At 40.1% G+C, this 18,223-nt stretch overlaps 1 protein-coding gene across 5 annotated transcripts in view; it reads left to right on the forward strand.

Annotated features, from left to right (window-relative positions):
• Window positions 1–18,223, forward strand: part of KCNAB1 (potassium voltage-gated channel subfamily A member regulatory beta subunit 1) — a 281,028-nt gene that overhangs the window by 168,322 nt on the left and 94,483 nt on the right. For all 5 annotated transcript variants that reach the window (XM_018557036.1, XM_018557039.1, XM_018557037.1 and 2 more), the window contains exon 2: window positions 15,989–16,032. In XM_018557036.1, coding sequence (XP_018412538.1) covers window positions 15,989–16,032 — 44 coding nt within the window. The remainder of the gene's footprint in view (window positions 1–15,988; window positions 16,033–18,223) is intronic.

An 18,223-nucleotide genomic window follows, 5' to 3' on the forward strand; every position in this document is an offset into this window, starting at 1 on the left:
CCTTTGAACCCCCCTCCAGAAGGCATCTGTTTAAATAGATCAGTGTGACAAATACAATTTATACTCTCAATAATAGTGTAGCATTCTCTCCAGGGGCATTTCCCCAGGGGGCCTACTTAGGGCCTTCCATGCACTAGAGAGCTGTCTAAAAAATAGCTATTGCGTCGAACTGGAATATCCACCTCTACTAAAGTCCATCACTGGTACCAGCAACCCCAGAAATCCGCTCTGTAATACAGAATATAAGGTGGGTTGCAAAATAGGGTAACATGCACGAAGTCTCTGTCCTATGAATGAATTATCCAATGAATTATCAAATCAGGCACATAATATATATATATTTTTTCCCTACTATATTCATACAAAGTTTTCTAATCTGCAGAGAATCACACAATGTACGAGTAAAAATCACAACTCTCTGAATCCCAGAACTGCATGGTTGTTGCCATCTCCTCCTCTATATATTAGACACCAGAAGGATACACGCCCAAAACAGTTAGGTGGCCAAAAAATTTGGAGAATGCACAGATATAAAAACCTGGCAGAAGCTCTAACCCTTCTCCATTCTTCATGTAAAGGAAAAATGTTTTGGTTGGAGTTACATTTTGAGTAAAAAATAATTCTAAATAATTTTCAGAACAAGAATTATATTTAAAAATAATTTCAAATGGAATATGTAAAAGTTTTTTATATATTACTTATGCAACTCATGGCTGCTGGTATGTGCCAGTCACATTGCTGATACGCCAATCCCTGCACATTGCACCATTCACCTTTTTTTTGTGCACAGCGTGGTGTGATGTGGTTGTATCGCGTCGCACCCTGCTACCCTGACAAAAAGTACTTCATGCAACACAGTGCTGTGAACTAAGCACATTTAGAACAAGGTAAATTGCTTTTTCCAGCACAGCCCCAATGAATTTGGTGTGAAACAGAAATATATATTTCTTAAAATTGGGTGTATTGACATTATGAAATAGTGCATACAAATACAATAAACAAAATAAAATGTATTGATGTACGCTTTTTACATAGTTGATTTGACTTGGATATGCCCAGAGGAAGGCTTTTTAAAACTGCATTTCCCTTTGTCAGAATTAGCATTTGACATGAATGAACTTTTGCACAATTTTGCTGAATAAATGGCTGGCAGCAGTGGTCAGTGATCAAGCATGCAAGGTAAGCATGCAAGTGTGTTATATGAGCATGTATAGCAAGGCTGAAAGCACCCATGCACAATGGCTGTGCTACAAAAATCAGTCAAGGCAACTGGACTTGCTGTATTTTTCGTGAAGACGTTTCACTGGTCATCCACCCAGCTTTCTCAATTCAGAATGATTTGTACAAAAAATTATCTGGGAATAAATATAAATGTGAATGTTGTTCCAATCCACATAATCTGTTAATCGCAACCACGTGTTGATTTCATTTGCATAATAGGAGGCAGGAGGTGTTATTAACCTGCCCAAAGAGAGGTGTTAAAACAGCATTGTATAATATATATGGTAATAGCACCTCCTAGCTCCAATTATGCAAATACAATCAACACCAGCTTGTGATTAACAGATTATGTAGCTATGGACATTCACCATATTTATTCCCAGAGAAGTTTTTGTACAAGCCATTCGGAATTGAGAAAGCTGGTTGGATGACCAATGAAACGTCTTGAAGAAAAATACAGCAAGTCCAGTTGCCTTGACTTCTTTTTTACAGATATACTATGACCTGGATAAATGAGGACCTTCACAGACTTCCTTCAGGGTAAATGAGTGCAAGCTCTTCTGTTTAATAAATTATTTTATGTTTTAACACTCTAATCTATATAATGAAACTAATGGAATAAGGAAGCTGATCTGATGGGTTCACAGGGTACTTCGTATGGTAAATTTAGTCTAACAGTTTAACCTTATAAAAATAAGAAACATTTTTATTTTTTTTAAAACAATGCCGTCTGGAAAATATTTACACACTGTTAGGGGGGACTGCTAATGTTCTCTCTGCAGTGTTAAAGTGAACCTGAACTCAACAATTGAAGGTTTTCCTAAAAAATACCCTAAAAATATGACATTTTGTCTTGAATTGTCTAAAAAAAAGGCATTGTGTGCCTAGGCATTCCTGCGTTTTCAGTCTGATTTCAGCTGTATATCTGCAGTGTGAGATCTAAGGCACTGCTGCCTCTGTCTGCTAGTCTCAGAAGATTTGGAGTGTGTTTCACTGATATTACTATTGTGCTGCATACTTATTGCTGGTGAAAAAGCTGCTTTGCAAGAAATGTCCTGCTCCTGTTTCATTTATTCTGTGGCTCTGTGCTTTCTGAACCTCTCCTGCTGCTGCTTGATTATTACTCCATCAGTTATCAGCTCTCCACATCAGGGGGCAGCTCTGACAAAAGGAAACAAAGACCTGCCTATGAGGCCAAGATGGCCACCTTCCGCACAGAGACAAGAGGGACATAAATGTTTTTATACAAATATAACTCAATAAAAATAGAGTTTAGAGATGCATGGAATGATGCTTACTTTGCCCCAGTCATGTGCAGTACTGTCTTGCCATAGTCCCACTTATGTGCATTGTCCTCTAAAGAGTGGACGTAAGCAATGCCCTGTCACACCTGCTAGACTGCAATCAATACTGTGGCGAGATCTTGTGTATGCGCAGTAGCGACTTGTCCGTACACCTGCTACCGCACATGCATGTGATGTTGCTGCTGAGATGCTGTGCACAGTAGTGGAAGTACAGATCAGTCACTACCGCACATGTGTGGGATCTCACCTCCATATTGGAGCTTGTGCATGCGTGGCAGTTGTGGGGGTCCATGCATGCACAGCTGTTGGGGGGCTTGTGTTCATGGTAGTTGAGAAGGACACATGTGCATGTACAGTAGAGCAGGAGGTGCGTGTACGAAACTCCTGCCAGGACTTCTTATGTCTGCCATCTCTTCTGACCTGCTGCAATAGAGCAGGAGAAGGACAAGCAGAGGAAGACGTTTTGGAAGATACCACCACTCTGCAGCCCATCCCATTCTTACTACTATGCCCCGCACCCTCATCACTCTGCCACCCCTCCCTCTCTCTCTACTCTCCCATCATTGATCCCCTCCCTTACAACTCAGCTGCATGCCCACCTCAACTCTCCCAACTTGACCCTACACCTTTATCTCACCACTCAGCCGAACAACCCCTGCTCTATACAGGGTTTCCACCATTTCCTCACCACCCTGTTGCCACCCTTCTCACTACTCTGCTACACATCCCCTTGCTCTCAAAACTTTTCCCCTCAACGATTGCTACCGTCAACACTGTTTCCCTTGTGCACCCAACCCAGCCCACAACACCTTTACATCACCCACCCCCTCAAAACTCTTGCTACAACACTCTTCCCCCATCCACCCACCCCTGCCCTCAACACCCACATTCTCCCAACTCTCTACCCCTGCCTACTCACCACTGCTCTCATCACTCTTCGGCGCCATCAAAAACCCAATAATGTGGTGAAAAAATTACCAAATGGCCCACAAATTCACAAACCTATTTTCATACCTTAATTTCCTATTTCTTAATCACCTCTAATCATTCCCATCAACCACACCATTATCAAAAGGTCAGGCAGGTGGGCCAAATTGCACAGCTCGCTCTCCATTTCTCCCTGACCTCTGACGCTTTCTCTCTACTCCTTATGTCATATCCTTATACCTCAGTCACACAATCCTAAGCATTTTTTTTATTATACAACCAAATTAAAGGTTGATATTTTATATGTGCTTGGAGTTCAGGCTTATATACATTATATTGTGCTAGGAATAAATAACTCAATTTTCTACCTTTTATAAATGAATACTTTCATGGTCAGACCTACTAAGACCTTCATATAGGAAGAGGAGAAATAGAGCCAGGATAACAATCACATAACATGGTAAGCTACAGGGTCATTTCACTAAGAAGTAGAAGTTATTTTAATTGCATTTGGTGTTTTATCTCATGATGATTTTCTTTTCAAAATGGTCAGTTGACAAGCGTAAACATTTCTTAGATCTGCAATTGTTATTTTTTCCTTTTGATGAGCTATTTAACCTCTAAACCCTTTCCTTCTCTCTTTCTCATTCAAACACAATTATTGCCAGCCTGAAGATAGTAGTAGTATTGTCAACAGCTGTAAACTGTGTGATAATCAATTTGTCTAAAGCCTAACTTAAGACATTTTTTTTAGTTTTGGATGGAGTGGTGAAGATTTAGGGCTGAGCCCTGGAAGCTTCCCACAACAAACCCATACCCCCTTTCTGGGGTTCCTAATAAAGACTAGTCACTCCTTGCCTCAGAGGAGCCCAAGCTCACTGCCATAGGGTCGATGCTATAGCCTACACCTTGTCCCCACTTTAAAATGTTGGCAAGTACACAATTGGCAACAAAAGGACTTGTTTATTTGAAACTTTGTAGCCCACAATATTTTGGCAATTATTAACAAGAAATAAACATGTTATTCCATTTTTTAGATGTTAATATAGAACAATCACAGCTAGGGCAATAAGCCATATCACATATTTAAGGTAATATAAAATTGTTAATTAGATCCCAGCGGTCTGCTCTGTGTTTTTCTGTACACAAATGAGCCCTGGGGAAAGTCGTTCTTTATAACTGTCACAATGTGCTGAGTGCAGAAACTAGAGCTTTGATTCTGGTATGAGTTGTGGGCTACAGGATGTATTTTTCATTTAATTGTCTGTGATGAAAGGCAATGCATAAAACTGCACTTTTATTGCTATCTAAGTGCTGATTTCATCATTTCCTCATTTGAGTTCTCCATTAATGAAGTCAGCAGATCTCATCATAACCCTTGGATCTTTTATTGACTGACAACAGTTTTCTAGATATATAAATGTACTTCAGGTTTTAAAATGACACTCAACTCAGACATTAAATAATACAATTAAGTTCTATTATCTAAGCAATGTCTATGGAAATACCTTAATTTTTCATTATTCTCTTTTAATTGCTTCAAAAACTGATATATTTTTCCTGTTCTCCAACTTCCTGCTTGAGGGTGGCTACTTTTCTTCTCCGTGGTCTCTATGGGTGCTGAAAAGCAGCCACTCTCTCTGCTCTCTCCCAATAAGAACTACAAGACGTGAGGATGCATGAAGCTCCCTCGAGTCCTCCTCTCAGTCCCCCCATCTAGACTCTGCAAGAATACGTTTGTAATGTGTTCATAGCTTGTAGGATTCGGGGAGAGCAGTGCACTCATGTGAGAGCAGCTATGCTGAGGAGGAGGGAAGTGGGGGGGGGACCAGCAAGATAGAGAGTCTGTGTGTGTTGCATTATGGGGTATGTAACCAGAGGCAGCAGTGCACATGTACAAAATTAGCGTGCACTTCTCAGAGGTAGAGACAGGAAGCAGAAGGGGAGGGGAGGAGGCACGGGAGCGCGCTTAACACTTTGAATATGAGAAAAACCGCTAAGATTCTTTTTTGCAAATATAAATGAAAGCAGATTTAGGGAATGCCCTATGTGTAGATTACTGTAAGGTGGAAAATAACTTAATAATAACTTAATAATCAGAGTTTAGGAATAAGTGGTACAATTTATTTTGTTCTTTCTTTTGAAACCCTTTTTTTGATTCTTTGCTCATGGTAGTGTTATTGTTGTTGTGTGTTGCAAAACATTCACTTTATAATTAAATATGAAAGCAAATAATATAAAGAGCAGTATTGGCATCCATGTCACATACTGTATGTATTTTCCTAACTAACTGTAATTTAATAAATATGTATAACAAGCCCTAACAAGAGGCCTGTATTCCCTTACTATTATCTCTCACACAAGGGCGTTGTGTGCATAGAGAGACTATATTTGGGGATGAGGGGTCATACTGGGGGAAATAGGATGTTAAGGTGCGTGCTTAAATGAAAATATGTACCGCCTGTGGTAGAAATCTTTTAGTATCATGCAAAATATAAATTGCTTAGCTAGAACAAATTTCAAAAATTTCCTGTCCATAACATCAACAGTACTTAGATGTAAAGACTTCCCTCATCAAATTGTGCTTCAGTAGTTTTTAGAATGAAGAGATGTGTATCTGGATTTGGAGTAGCTGAAGCCATCTTGCCTCTACAGCTTGGAGTATACATTGTTTCCAAATTCATGTAACCATGGCAGTTTTGTGAATGGGTTCTGTTTGCACCAGCAATCAGGCCAGAAAAAAGAAAATTCATCACATACCATGGAAAATAAACATATAGATGGCTAGGCTTCCTAAATAAGGCCCAGCATGCACAGCTCAGGAATCCAAGATGATGTTTCTTTAATCTGACTTTAGCAAACCTATCTTATTAATCACATGTTTCACATTACCATTGCCCTTGCAATGACAGTGAGAGAGATAAGAAAATGCTGTGGCTTATTCACTTATGTGCAGTTATGAGGATTACTAACTGTTTTCCAAAACAGATCTGCTCATACATTGTCAACATAAGATGGAGATCAGTTTCAACCCTAACTTAAATTGCTTGTAAAATGATTGCATTAGTTAACAAGGGAGAATCAGTGACCTAAATTGCTAGGTTGATTGTACCTCTATGCTTTTGGAGATATTTTTTAAATGTGAAAGTCATTGAAGCAACACAATCCTACCAAGCCTTGGATTTCAGGATCTGTTCCTGTCCTACAATACACACGGTTATTTCTTTCTTTACCACCACAGCTGGTAAATGCTGATTGGTTCATTACAAATTCACGTATTGCGTTAGCATTCTGAATGCCAAGGCTAGAACTAAACTAAATCATAGATCACATTCCTCCCACATGGGCTTTTCTCAGAGGTCCAAAGCCGGCCCATCCCAGCAGCATTTATCAGTTTGATGCACATTGGCTCATGGTGGATTTTTTCCCTGTAAATAAAATCAGCACCCTTTTACTCATCCGTTCAATTGGTATTCTGCAATGCAGTATTGGAGCAGCTGCAAGAAGGTAAAAAATCTCAGTTTTACCTTTATTGTCATAGAGAAATGTTATCCAACATCTGCTGCAAACGCCATTAAGACCAGAAGCTGTCATTGATAGATGCTTCAATTGTTAGATACTTAGACTGAAATGCCAGTTAGAAAGTTAAAATAAGCCTACTGCAGACAATTATTATAATTATGTCTTACTCAAATATATATGGATTTAATTCAGTAGACTCAGAAATTTACACAACCATGTTAGACAGAATAGCCAGAGTGGTAACCTATTTTTTTTCATCACTGCAGTTAAGTAATACAACTACTGTAGGTCTTGTCCATGCCCCCAACCTGGAAAAGTGACCATCCATAGTGAAAAAATAAATGTACAGCACTTTCAAGGCCATGTCTGAACCAGCTTTCATCTAAGAACTGCTTTGCACGTCTACAAATACATAGAAAGAGTTACTTTTTAATTCCATCTCTGGTTGAATTCGAAGTTCTCTGAATTCTCCAGTTTGTTTTTGGGCAGCGTGCAATGACACGCTGCCCGGCTTCCTGATTGGTCGGAAGCTGGCAATCAAGAAGCCGGGCGCCGTCTACCCAGATAGCAAGGATAACTTGCTACAAACTTGTGGCGGGGTGAAATTATAATTTTGTTAACTTACTGCACATATTCCTGGCAAGTTGTAGACTTGCAGAACACTTGCAGCACAAGTTCTAGTTGACACTTTTTGAATTTGTAGCGAATTTGCATGGCAAGTCTACAGCAAGAGTCCTGCAGGTCTTAGCAAGAGCTCTGAAGGCCCGCTGGTCTGGAGACTTGCAATGCAGACTTGCTGTAATTGTGCAACAAAATTGTGAAGCTTGGCAAGTCTGCAATAGTTTAGCAAGTCATTTTCAAACTTGCAGCTCAATTGCTTGCTATCTGGGTAATGATGCGGCGGCCGACTTTCTTATTGGTCGGGAAGCCGCCTTTATGCTCCCTCGTCACCTCATGACTAGGGAGCATGGAGCCGGCTTCCCGGCCAATCAGGAAGCCGGGCGCCGAGTCATTACACATCGCCCGGCTTCCTGATTGGCCAGAAAGTGGCTCCACCAAGTGACGAGAAGCATGGGGGCGGCTTTCATGCTAATCCCGAGTCTTTACATGCTTCTCGGCTAATCAGGAAGCCAGGTGGCAAGTCATTACACGCCGCCTGGCTTCCTGAATGGGACTTCCAGTACTCGGTATTCGGTATCAGCGAGTACCGGTATCGGTGCATCCCTAGTAATAATAATAATATTGCAGCTTTTCAAGATATGGTGGCTGCATTTGTTTTCTTTTTTTTTCCATGTTTTTTTCCCCTTGTTATCTCCTGGTTGTCTGATCAGTAATACATTTTCTGTACTAAAGTGACGACACTCACCTCACTCTTTCTACTGGAGGAGCAATGTTGTCCACGTTGGCTGCTATCTATTATTTTACTGAAGATACCTGGGAAGACCGATAACATTGTTTGAGATATTATTGTAGTGCACAGGAAGTTTCCAGGACACTGGAATTTTTCTGTACTTGTAGAGAATGTACTTCGCTTGAAAAAAAGAAAACAAATGCAGCCACCACATCTACTAGTTAACTGATATATAGTACATTTTTGTTCTTGGAGTTAGATATCTTTTAACTGTCGATAAACAGTGAACATGTGTATAAAATTAACACATCTAACCGTTACCAAAACAATGCATTATGACTTACTGCAAGTTGTCTGAAAGGGCAGAGGAACATGGACATGAGCCACATCATCTAATGAAAGATAGGAGGACATTTTCAAGTCACTTTGGAAGCTGATACAGACAAATAAGAAAAGGGTGGACATTTTGCATCTACGCTTTGATCTTATTTTGTTAGAAAACAACAAATATGTGGCATGATAAATTATGCAGAATTTACTCTGGAAGCATAAGCAGTGTACAGTATTGTTTATTAGGCGGTTTTATGTTTTTGATTAAACCAGGCTGATTACATTAAACTGTGTTTACCGCATCCATCCAAAGCTAATTTAACGCTCAGAGCACAAAAGGCTTAAAGTACAGCTCTATAAAATCAGCATGGGCACTTTAACATTGATGCATTATGGCATAATATGGGAACAATAAATGGTGTACAGTTGCAAGCAGACTTTGAAGCAGCAGCACTCAGTCGTATGTTCCTGCCAGTTCCTTTTTTCTGAGTGAACTATGGGGTCCCTTGGAACTAGAAAACAGCATTATTCACTAAATGCACAGTCTAATTCCAATAATGTGTGTTTTCACATGCCAGCAGAAATTAAAGGAAAAAACAGGCGCCTGGTTCAAATATGAACTGTAAAACAAGAACATTTCCATTGTTTTTATATTCGTTTGTTCTCTGATGTTCGGGATACGCAGACTAAAGTTTGTAAAACATGGGCATAGATTGGGAAATAACATTAAAAACTGATACATTGTTGTCACCTTGCTTGTAGCAGTGTATACTTTGTACCTTTTCACATAGGCATAAAGAGAAATCTTGCTTTAAAGTGAAGGGCTGTTGACATCATGTAATGCTGTATTAATACTATACATAATGACACCAATTAGCAGTGTCAATTACTCCTTTCACAATGAAAGAAACGCTAATGAGTAAATGTGTAGCTTTCCAGAACATGACATCCTCATATGCTATCTGACTATGCCTACTATCCAAACTGTGACATGTTAAGAGCACAACATATGCAGGAAGCATGCACAGGCCATCTCATGCAAAACCATAAAAGACCAAAGCAGGAACATCACTCTACATAAAAGTTCACTTCAGGGAAAGCACATTTTATGCCAGACCAAAGCAAAAATAGAAAGCCTTATGCAGGAAGAGAGCAGTTTCCCAAATTAAAATTACTATTTTCTGGTCTTGTTAAGAGGTAACATGTCGAAGAGCAGGACTATATACACAGTGGGAAAATATTTCAATTTCTACAAAAGCACATGGCAGTTTAAAGACTGCCAAAAAAAAAACATTTTCTCACAGAAAGGGTTATATATTTATAAAATTATAATGTGGTTACATGGCCACTTTAGTTATAGATAGTACGAGTGACCCGCATCTTTAATCAGACAGACATTTTCCTGTAGACAAGCAAAAGGGGCATATACAGTATGAGTGGGCTGGAAAGAAGCACGAGGCCAAGCTTTGATATCCTCTCTTTCCACTATTTTCTGAGTCTCAGACTGGAATATACTTGTACAACCCAAATCACTGTTTGGGTTGCACAAATTGCACGCCCTTGTGCACTTACTGCACAAATTGCACGCCCAGTTGAATCATAGGAGATAGGGTGGATTGAAAAATTGTGACCAATTCATTAGTGTATTCTGGTGCAGGAAGAGGAGTAAGAAAATGAATAGGCCTCCACCCTATATTTGTAAAGTTAGAGCTCTACAGCACCATATCACAGTCAACCACTTATCTAAAAAGCTGGGCCTGCCCTTGACTTTCAATGGCATTGCTCGTGGTTACATTTATACAAATGGGAAAGGTGTTGTACTTAAACCCTTAGTTTGTGTACTAGAAAGATGTTCGTTCATACAGACATGTGTTACTGCTGTCTGAACAAATCTTGGCTCACACACATATATATTGTGTATATAAATATAATGTCTGACTATTTAGGTTTAGTAAAACAAAATGTAATTATAAATGTTGGGATTGATAGTCTAAAAAAAATGTCAGGCCGAAACCGAAAATTATTTTTTTTTCTAACATTTTTACATTTTTCTAAATATTTTATTTTTATTTACTTTTTTTGTAAACCTTTTTCATTTTTCATGTTTTATTTCTATTTATTTATTTATGTATTTATATTAAATATCTTTATTTTTGAACTTTACTGCTGGGTACTTTGGTGAAATATCAGGGGTCCAGACCCCTGATATTTCCCTTTTAAAATAGGAAAAGAGATTGAGGACAGAGTCTATAATCTCTTTTTCTGCAGCCCCTGTTATAAATGAACAGGAATGCTCTATACTGAGTGTTCCTATTCATTCATAACTTGTGGAGATAGTATGATTTACTATGTACACAATTATGAAAGAATAGGAAGAAATGTAGATCACTTCCTATGTATTCATAACTGGTACATAGTAGCTCATACTATGTCCAGTTATTTACAGTCAATGATCAGCTGATCGCTGGCTGCTTGTACCACTTTCCATCCTGACTCGCTGTCACAGCTGAGCTGGCGGTGCGGGGAGGAGAGCTCAGTCTATCTTTACAGCTGACTCCTAACCCGCACCACCAGCTCAGGCACCTGTGACAGCACACGGCAGTCTCGAACCCCACACAGCCGCTCTCCATCCTGATCTGTTACAGGAAGCTGGTGGGGGCGGTGCGGGAGGAGAGCTCCTCCTGTGACACGCCAGGTGTTCACAACGCTCTCCCCCGCACTGCTTGGGCTCCTGTGACAGTACCTCTCCTCCCCGCTGGACGCTGCGCTGTGTCAGAGGGGGAACTATGGATGCACCGCAATTTCAGCCGAAAGATAGTACTTTCAGCATTTTGCCAAAAGTGCAATTTTCGGCCGATATGTTTCGGCGGCCGAAATTTCGTTGCATCCCTAATATGTATGCATCCTTTTTCACAAATCATTGTAGCAGTACAGAATTCATGTGGGTACTTAATGGGAAATTACTTTACTGAGCACTTGATTATCTTTCCCTAATCCAGGTCATACCGGCATCATTCCAGTGAATGGCACAGGTTATATATATATATGTATTACTTCAGTATCTCTGAACAGCTGAACCCGTCAGTATCGGTTAACTTGCAGAGAGTTGATGTAGCTGATGCTTTAGCAAAACATGCTGAGCATATGCTGCTGAGAGCAACTGACCTAAAAGTTCCAAGCCAATCACCTTGCTTTGAGCGCTCTTCATTGCTGAACTCTAAGCTACAAGTATGAAAGACTTGCAGGAGCCACAGGGCAGTGAACATTAATGTGTATTCAAGAGGCTGTCGTTGCCAATAGGATGAAGGGGGCTGGAATCCATCCCAGGAGTTTGCCTCCAGAATGTCATTGCTCCATAACATCTCTTGTGTAATTCTGTCAGGAGTAAAGCAGATATGAATTGGAATAGACATTAATTTAAAGAGAAGAACGTTGGGAGTTTTGGCTGGCTCCAAGCTCTTCAGATCTAATATAATTTCCAATGTCTCTGCTATTACTTCATTATGTCATAGGAAAACATCAATCAAACATACCTTGTTCACTGACTGATCTAACATACCCTCTGTCAGGTTCAATGATTTCTTCCTACAAAATGTCTCCATTCACAATTCACAGTGGAATATGCTTGTTCTCTGGCATTCTCAATTTAACTTACATGTCTTTTTCTTCCTTTCAGTAATGAATATTTTGTGTGCGTGATGTTTTGTCTCAGAAGTCTAGTAGTAATACCACAGAAAGCTATTTCTTGTACCATAATGACATGGTAGTGGAGAGGGTTACTGCTTTGTCTATCATTCTTTTAACAGCATGATTAGCTCAGTCTTATAGTATGTTCCTGACAGTGCTACAGCAGATCTAATGTATTAGAATTAAATTGTATACAGTATAGGTCCATGGTATGCAGTAAATGAAGCAAAAGCATCACTTCATTTTGGGTAGCAAACAAATATATTGAGACTTATGTAGGTATTGGCATACTTCAAATACTGCACCTTTGGAAGTTCACCATATCCACAATTCAGTCTTAGATCCAATAATTATCAGATTGTTTCTGTTTTCTTTTTTCCTAGTTAAAAGAAATATTAAAAAAAGGTTTTAAGTCACCTCTATACCACCACTAATTGCTAACATCCTTTGTGATGAAAGTATATGGGTTGTCAGCCCCTGAGCAAGAGGATTGGTGAGTGTGCGCTCTGTTGTCGTTTGCCTGTTAGAAGTGGGCATAGGTGGGGTAAGGGCTGTGAGCAAACTGCATCAAGGCTGCAGTGAATCCTGCTTGCTTAATAAAGGATTATTCCACCCAAAAGAGATATTTAAGTTATAGGTTTAGCCCAGTGGGCTAGGCCGCCTCTGGCTTCTTATGTTCTTGATACTCCAGTAGTAAAATCTCAATGCTACCACTGGTAAATGTAAGCCTGTCCACATCTATGGGTTCCACAAGGGAGGTTTGCAGAGCATGGAAACTCAAGCACAGATGTCCCACTAACAGAGTCCTTGAGAGATATAAGAAACTGTGTTTTAGAATCTACTAAAAACTTAAATATTAGTTTTAGGTGGACTGATCCTATAAACGGAACTCTTTGGAACTGAATAGCTTACTACTGCAGAATACAAACCTGTCCAGAAATACTGTTGAAATGACGATCTATGTATTTATATTAAATATCTTTATTTTTGAACTTTACTGCTGGGTACTTTGGTGAAATATCAGGGGTCCAGACCCCTGATATTTCCCTTTTAAAATAGGAAAAGAGATTGAGGACAGAGTCTATAATCTCTTTTTCTGCAGCCCCTGTTATAAATGAACAGGAATGCTCTATACTGAGTGTTCCTATTCATTCATAACTTGTGGAGATAGTATGATTTACTATGTACACAATTATGAAAGAATAGGAAGAAATGTAGATCACTTCCTATGTATTCATAACTGGTACATAGTAGCTCATACTATGTCCAGTTATTTACAGTCAATGATCAGCTGATCGCTGGCTGCTTGTACCACTTTCCATCCTGACTCGCTGTCACAGCTGAGCTGGCGGTGCGGGGAGGAGAGCTCAGTCTATCTTTACAGCTGACTCCTAACCCGCACCACCAGCTCAGGCACCTGTGACAGCACACGGCAGTCTCGAACCCCACACAGCCGCTCTCCATCCTGATCTGTTACAGGAAGCTGGTGGGGGCGGTGCGGGAGGAGAGCTCCTCCTGTGACACGCCAGGTGTTCACAACGCTCTCCCCCGCACTGCTTGGGCTCCTGTGACAGTACCTCTCCTCCCCGCTGGACGCTGCGCTGTGTCAGAGGGGGAACTATGGATGCACCGCAATTTCAGCCGAAAGATAGTACTTTCAGCATTTTGCCAAAAGTGCAATTTTCGGCCGATATGTTTCGGCGGCCGAAATTTCGTTGCATCCCTAATATGTATGCATCCTTTTTCACAAATCATTGTAGCAGTACAGAATTCATGTGGGTACTTAATGGGAAATTACTTTACTGAGCACTTGATTATCTTTCCCTAATCCAGGTCATACCGGCATCATTCCAGTGAATGGCACAGGTTATATATATATATGTATTACTTCAGTATCTCTGAACAGCTGAACCCGTCAGTATCGGTTAACTTGCAGAGAGTTGATGTAGCTGATGCTTTAGCAAAACATGCTGAGCATATGCTGCTGAGAGCAACTGACCTAAAAGTTCCAAGCCAATCACCTTGCTTTGAGCGCTCTTCATTGCTGAACTCTAAGCTACAAGTATGAAAGACTTGCAGGAGCCACAGGGCAGTGAACATTAATGTGTATTCAAGAGGCTGTCGTTGCCAATAGGATGAAGGGGGCTGGAATCCATCCCAGGAGTTTGCCTCCAGAATGTCATTGCTCCATAACATCTCTTGTGTAATTCTGTCAGGAGTAAAGCAGATATGAATTGGAATAGACATTAATTTAAAGAGAAGAACGTTGGGAGTTTTGGCTGGCTCCAAGCTCTTCAGATCTAATATAATTTCCAATGTCTCTGCTATTACTTCATTATGTCATAGGAAAACATCAATCAAACATACCTTGTTCACTGACTGATCTAACATACCCTCTGTCAGGTTCAATGATTTCTTCCTACAAAATGTCTCCATTCACAATTCACAGTGGAATATGCTTGTTCTCTGGCATTCTCAATTTAACTTACATGTCTTTTTCTTCCTTTCAGTAATGAATATTTTGTGTGCGTGATGTTTTGTCTCAGAAGTCTAGTAGTAATACCACAGAAAGCTATTTCTTGTACCATAATGACATGGTAGTGGAGAGGGTTACTGCTTTGTCTATCATTCTTTTAACAGCATGATTAGCTCAGTCTTATAGTATGTTCCTGACAGTGCTACAGCAGATCTAATGTATTAGAATTAAATTGTATACAGTATAGGTCCATGGTATGCAGTAAATGAAGCAAAAGCATCACTTCATTTTGGGTAGCAAACAAATATATTGAGACTTATGTAGGTATTGGCATACTTCAAATACTGCACCTTTGGAAGTTCACCATATCCACAATTCAGTCTTAGATCCAATAATTATCAGATTGTTTCTGTTTTCTTTTTTCCTAGTTAAAAGAAATATTAAAAAAAGGTTTTAAGTCACCTCTATACCACCACTAATTGCTAACATCCTTTGTGATGAAAGTATATGGGTTGTCAGCCCCTGAGCAAGAGGATTGGTGAGTGTGCGCTCTGTTGTCGTTTGCCTGTTAGAAGTGGGCATAGGTGGGGTAAGGGCTGTGAGCAAACTGCATCAAGGCTGCAGTGAATCCTGCTTGCTTAATAAAGGATTATTCCACCCAAAAGAGATATTTAAGTTATAGGTTTAGCCCAGTGGGCTAGGCCGCCTCTGGCTTCTTATGTTCTTGATACTCCAGTAGTAAAATCTCAATGCTACCACTGGTAAATGTAAGCCTGTCCACATCTATGGGTTCCACAAGGGAGGTTTGCAGAGCATGGAAACTCAAGCACAGATGTCCCACTAACAGAGTCCTTGAGAGATATAAGAAACTGTGTTTTAGAATCTACTAAAAACTTAAATATTAGTTTTAGGTGGACTGATCCTATAAACGGAACTCTTTGGAACTGAATAGCTTACTACTGCAGAATACAAACCTGTCCAGAAATACTGTTGAAATGACGATCTCTTCTGGAAAATTCCAGAGATGCTAGACTGAAAATCTGTGACATAACAGTGGTGAAGCTGCATATTCTGTACAATATTTGCAGCAGGCAGATTGGAATTGTTAATGATCATGGTGATTATGTTTTTACATGCTGAATAGGTAAAATTTTTCTGTTTTACCTGCAGGAATCTTGGGAAATCTGGACTCCGAGTATCTTGCCTAGGACTTGGTAAGTCCTATTATATTAATTGGGATTATAATAAATCTTAAACATTATTATTATAATTATTATTATACAGGATTTATGTAGCGCCAACAGTTTGCACAGTGCTTTACAATATAAGGAAGATACTACAATCACAATACAATTCAAGACAAGATGGTAAGGAGGTCCCTGCCCCTGAGGGCTTACAATCTAAAAGAGAGGGAGAAGTGATACATGAGGAGGTAGCTGTGTGGGGATGAATTGTTTGAGAAACATCACTGTAAATAATTACCGGTACTTCTGGAAAGTGTATAGTCACTTCCACTTTGATTAGATCTTTGTTATCCATGATTAATGTAACTCTTTTACTTACATCTTCCATTATAAATTAGTTTTATGCCGTTTGCCAAGATTGAAACTCTATTTCTATGATTCATTTTAGGTAAATTGAGTAGAGCATGTGTTACAGATTGGAGAGCTGACACAGCAGATGTCAGGACATGTAGGATCACTTCAGAGAGGATCGCAACAGGGGACACAGGTCCTCTCTGCAGCATACTGTGAGGAGAGACCTTTTGCTAGAGCTGGGGTGGGGGGATTTAACAAAAATAAATAAAAACAAAGGTGTGACATAGAACTGTTACTATTTTGCTGCAATATGATTAAATGTTTACCCTTTTGAGCAGAAGCTTCAATTGGGCTTTAATACATGGCAAACAATTGCCAGAGCACCATGAGTTATCTGAGAAGACAGCACAGAAGAGCTGCCTGCTTCGAGGCTTGCTTTGTCTGACTGAAACCATGGACAAAGCCATTTGATCAGGAATGAGTCACTGCTCTGTGATGAGTCACTGCTCTGAATGATTAGCCTGTGTGACTTTTTTCAACAGAGGGCAAAGAAATAGATGAAAATGTGAAAAAAAACCTTAAGCTTTATCTGTGGCTTAAAAGAAGAATACAAATAATGCTTTTTTTATTTCTTTACCTGACTAAAAGTAAATATTTTTTTACATTTTAGTTTTGTTTAGTTCTTTCCATAATAAAAAAAGAAAATATATACAAAACTAATATAATTACCTTTTAAGTTTAAATATTATGTTGCATTCAAAAGAAAAAAACAACTCATTGAGGTTGAGAGGCCAATTGATAGTCCTGCCATAGAGTTGTTTCTTTTGGCACTGGTATCTCAGAGATGCATGATTTCAGCACAGGAACTGTATGCTTTTGGGGCAGAGGCTACAAGTGCGGGATGAGTTAAATATGTGAAAGAATAGGTGTTAAAGTGACACTAAACGCAGGAGTTCAATTCTAAAAATGCCTTCAAGTACCTCAACTATTTACAAAAATGTATCTTATTTGTGTATCACTCGGCTGTAGATCCTCAAATTATCTCTGAATTGGTGCTGACACTGTCCTTCCTTCTGGAGGGTGGCTAATTTTGTTCCCCATGGTCCCTGTGTGTGCTGTAAAGTAGCCACCACTTCAAGCTCATTCCCATGATGGACTACAATCTCATGTTTAGTTAACTCATTTGTATTGAGATTGTATTCCATCACAAGAGTGAGCTTGAAGTGGTGGCTACTTTACAGCACACACAGGGACCATGGGGAACAAAATTAGCCACCCTCCAGAAGGAAGGACAGTGTCAGCACCAATTCAGAGATAATTTGAGGATCTACAGCCGAGTGATGCACAAATAAGATACATTTTTGTTATCAGTTAAAGTACTTGAATGTCTTAAGATTGAACTCCGGGATCCGCTTCAGCTGCGGCGTCTCAGTATACCGCGAGCTGTAGCTCATGGTATACTGAGCTTAGGGTGACGGGAGGACGCCTGTTTGTGTCCTCCCGTTACCCTAGGGAGAACTATGGGGAAAAGCCCTAACCCCATAGTTCTCCTTTAAATCCTATACAATCTTTAACATATTAACCAGTTTCAAAAGTTGATTCCAATTATTTTATATGCGCAGTTTTCATAAAAACATTCCTGGTGATCCTGCCATGAACAGGCCCGGATTTCCCACAAGGCCACCGAGGCCCGGCCTCGGGGCGGCAGAGCGCAGGGGGCGGCAGCGGTGACCTTGTGGGAAGTTGCAGGCTCCGGTGTAAGGTGTCCGCCGGCCGCAAACTACGGAGCCGGTGGGCGGAGCCTCGGGCCGCCCCGTCGTGATTGGACGGTGGCGGACCGTAGTGTGCGGCCGCCGGATACCTTACA

The sequence above is a fragment of the Nanorana parkeri genome, unplaced genomic scaffold (assembly GCF_000935625.1).
Source record: "Nanorana parkeri isolate BGI_ZX_2015 unplaced genomic scaffold, ASM93562v1 scaffold263, whole genome shotgun sequence".
NCBI classification, from domain to species: domain Eukaryota; kingdom Metazoa; phylum Chordata; class Amphibia; order Anura; family Dicroglossidae; genus Nanorana; species Nanorana parkeri.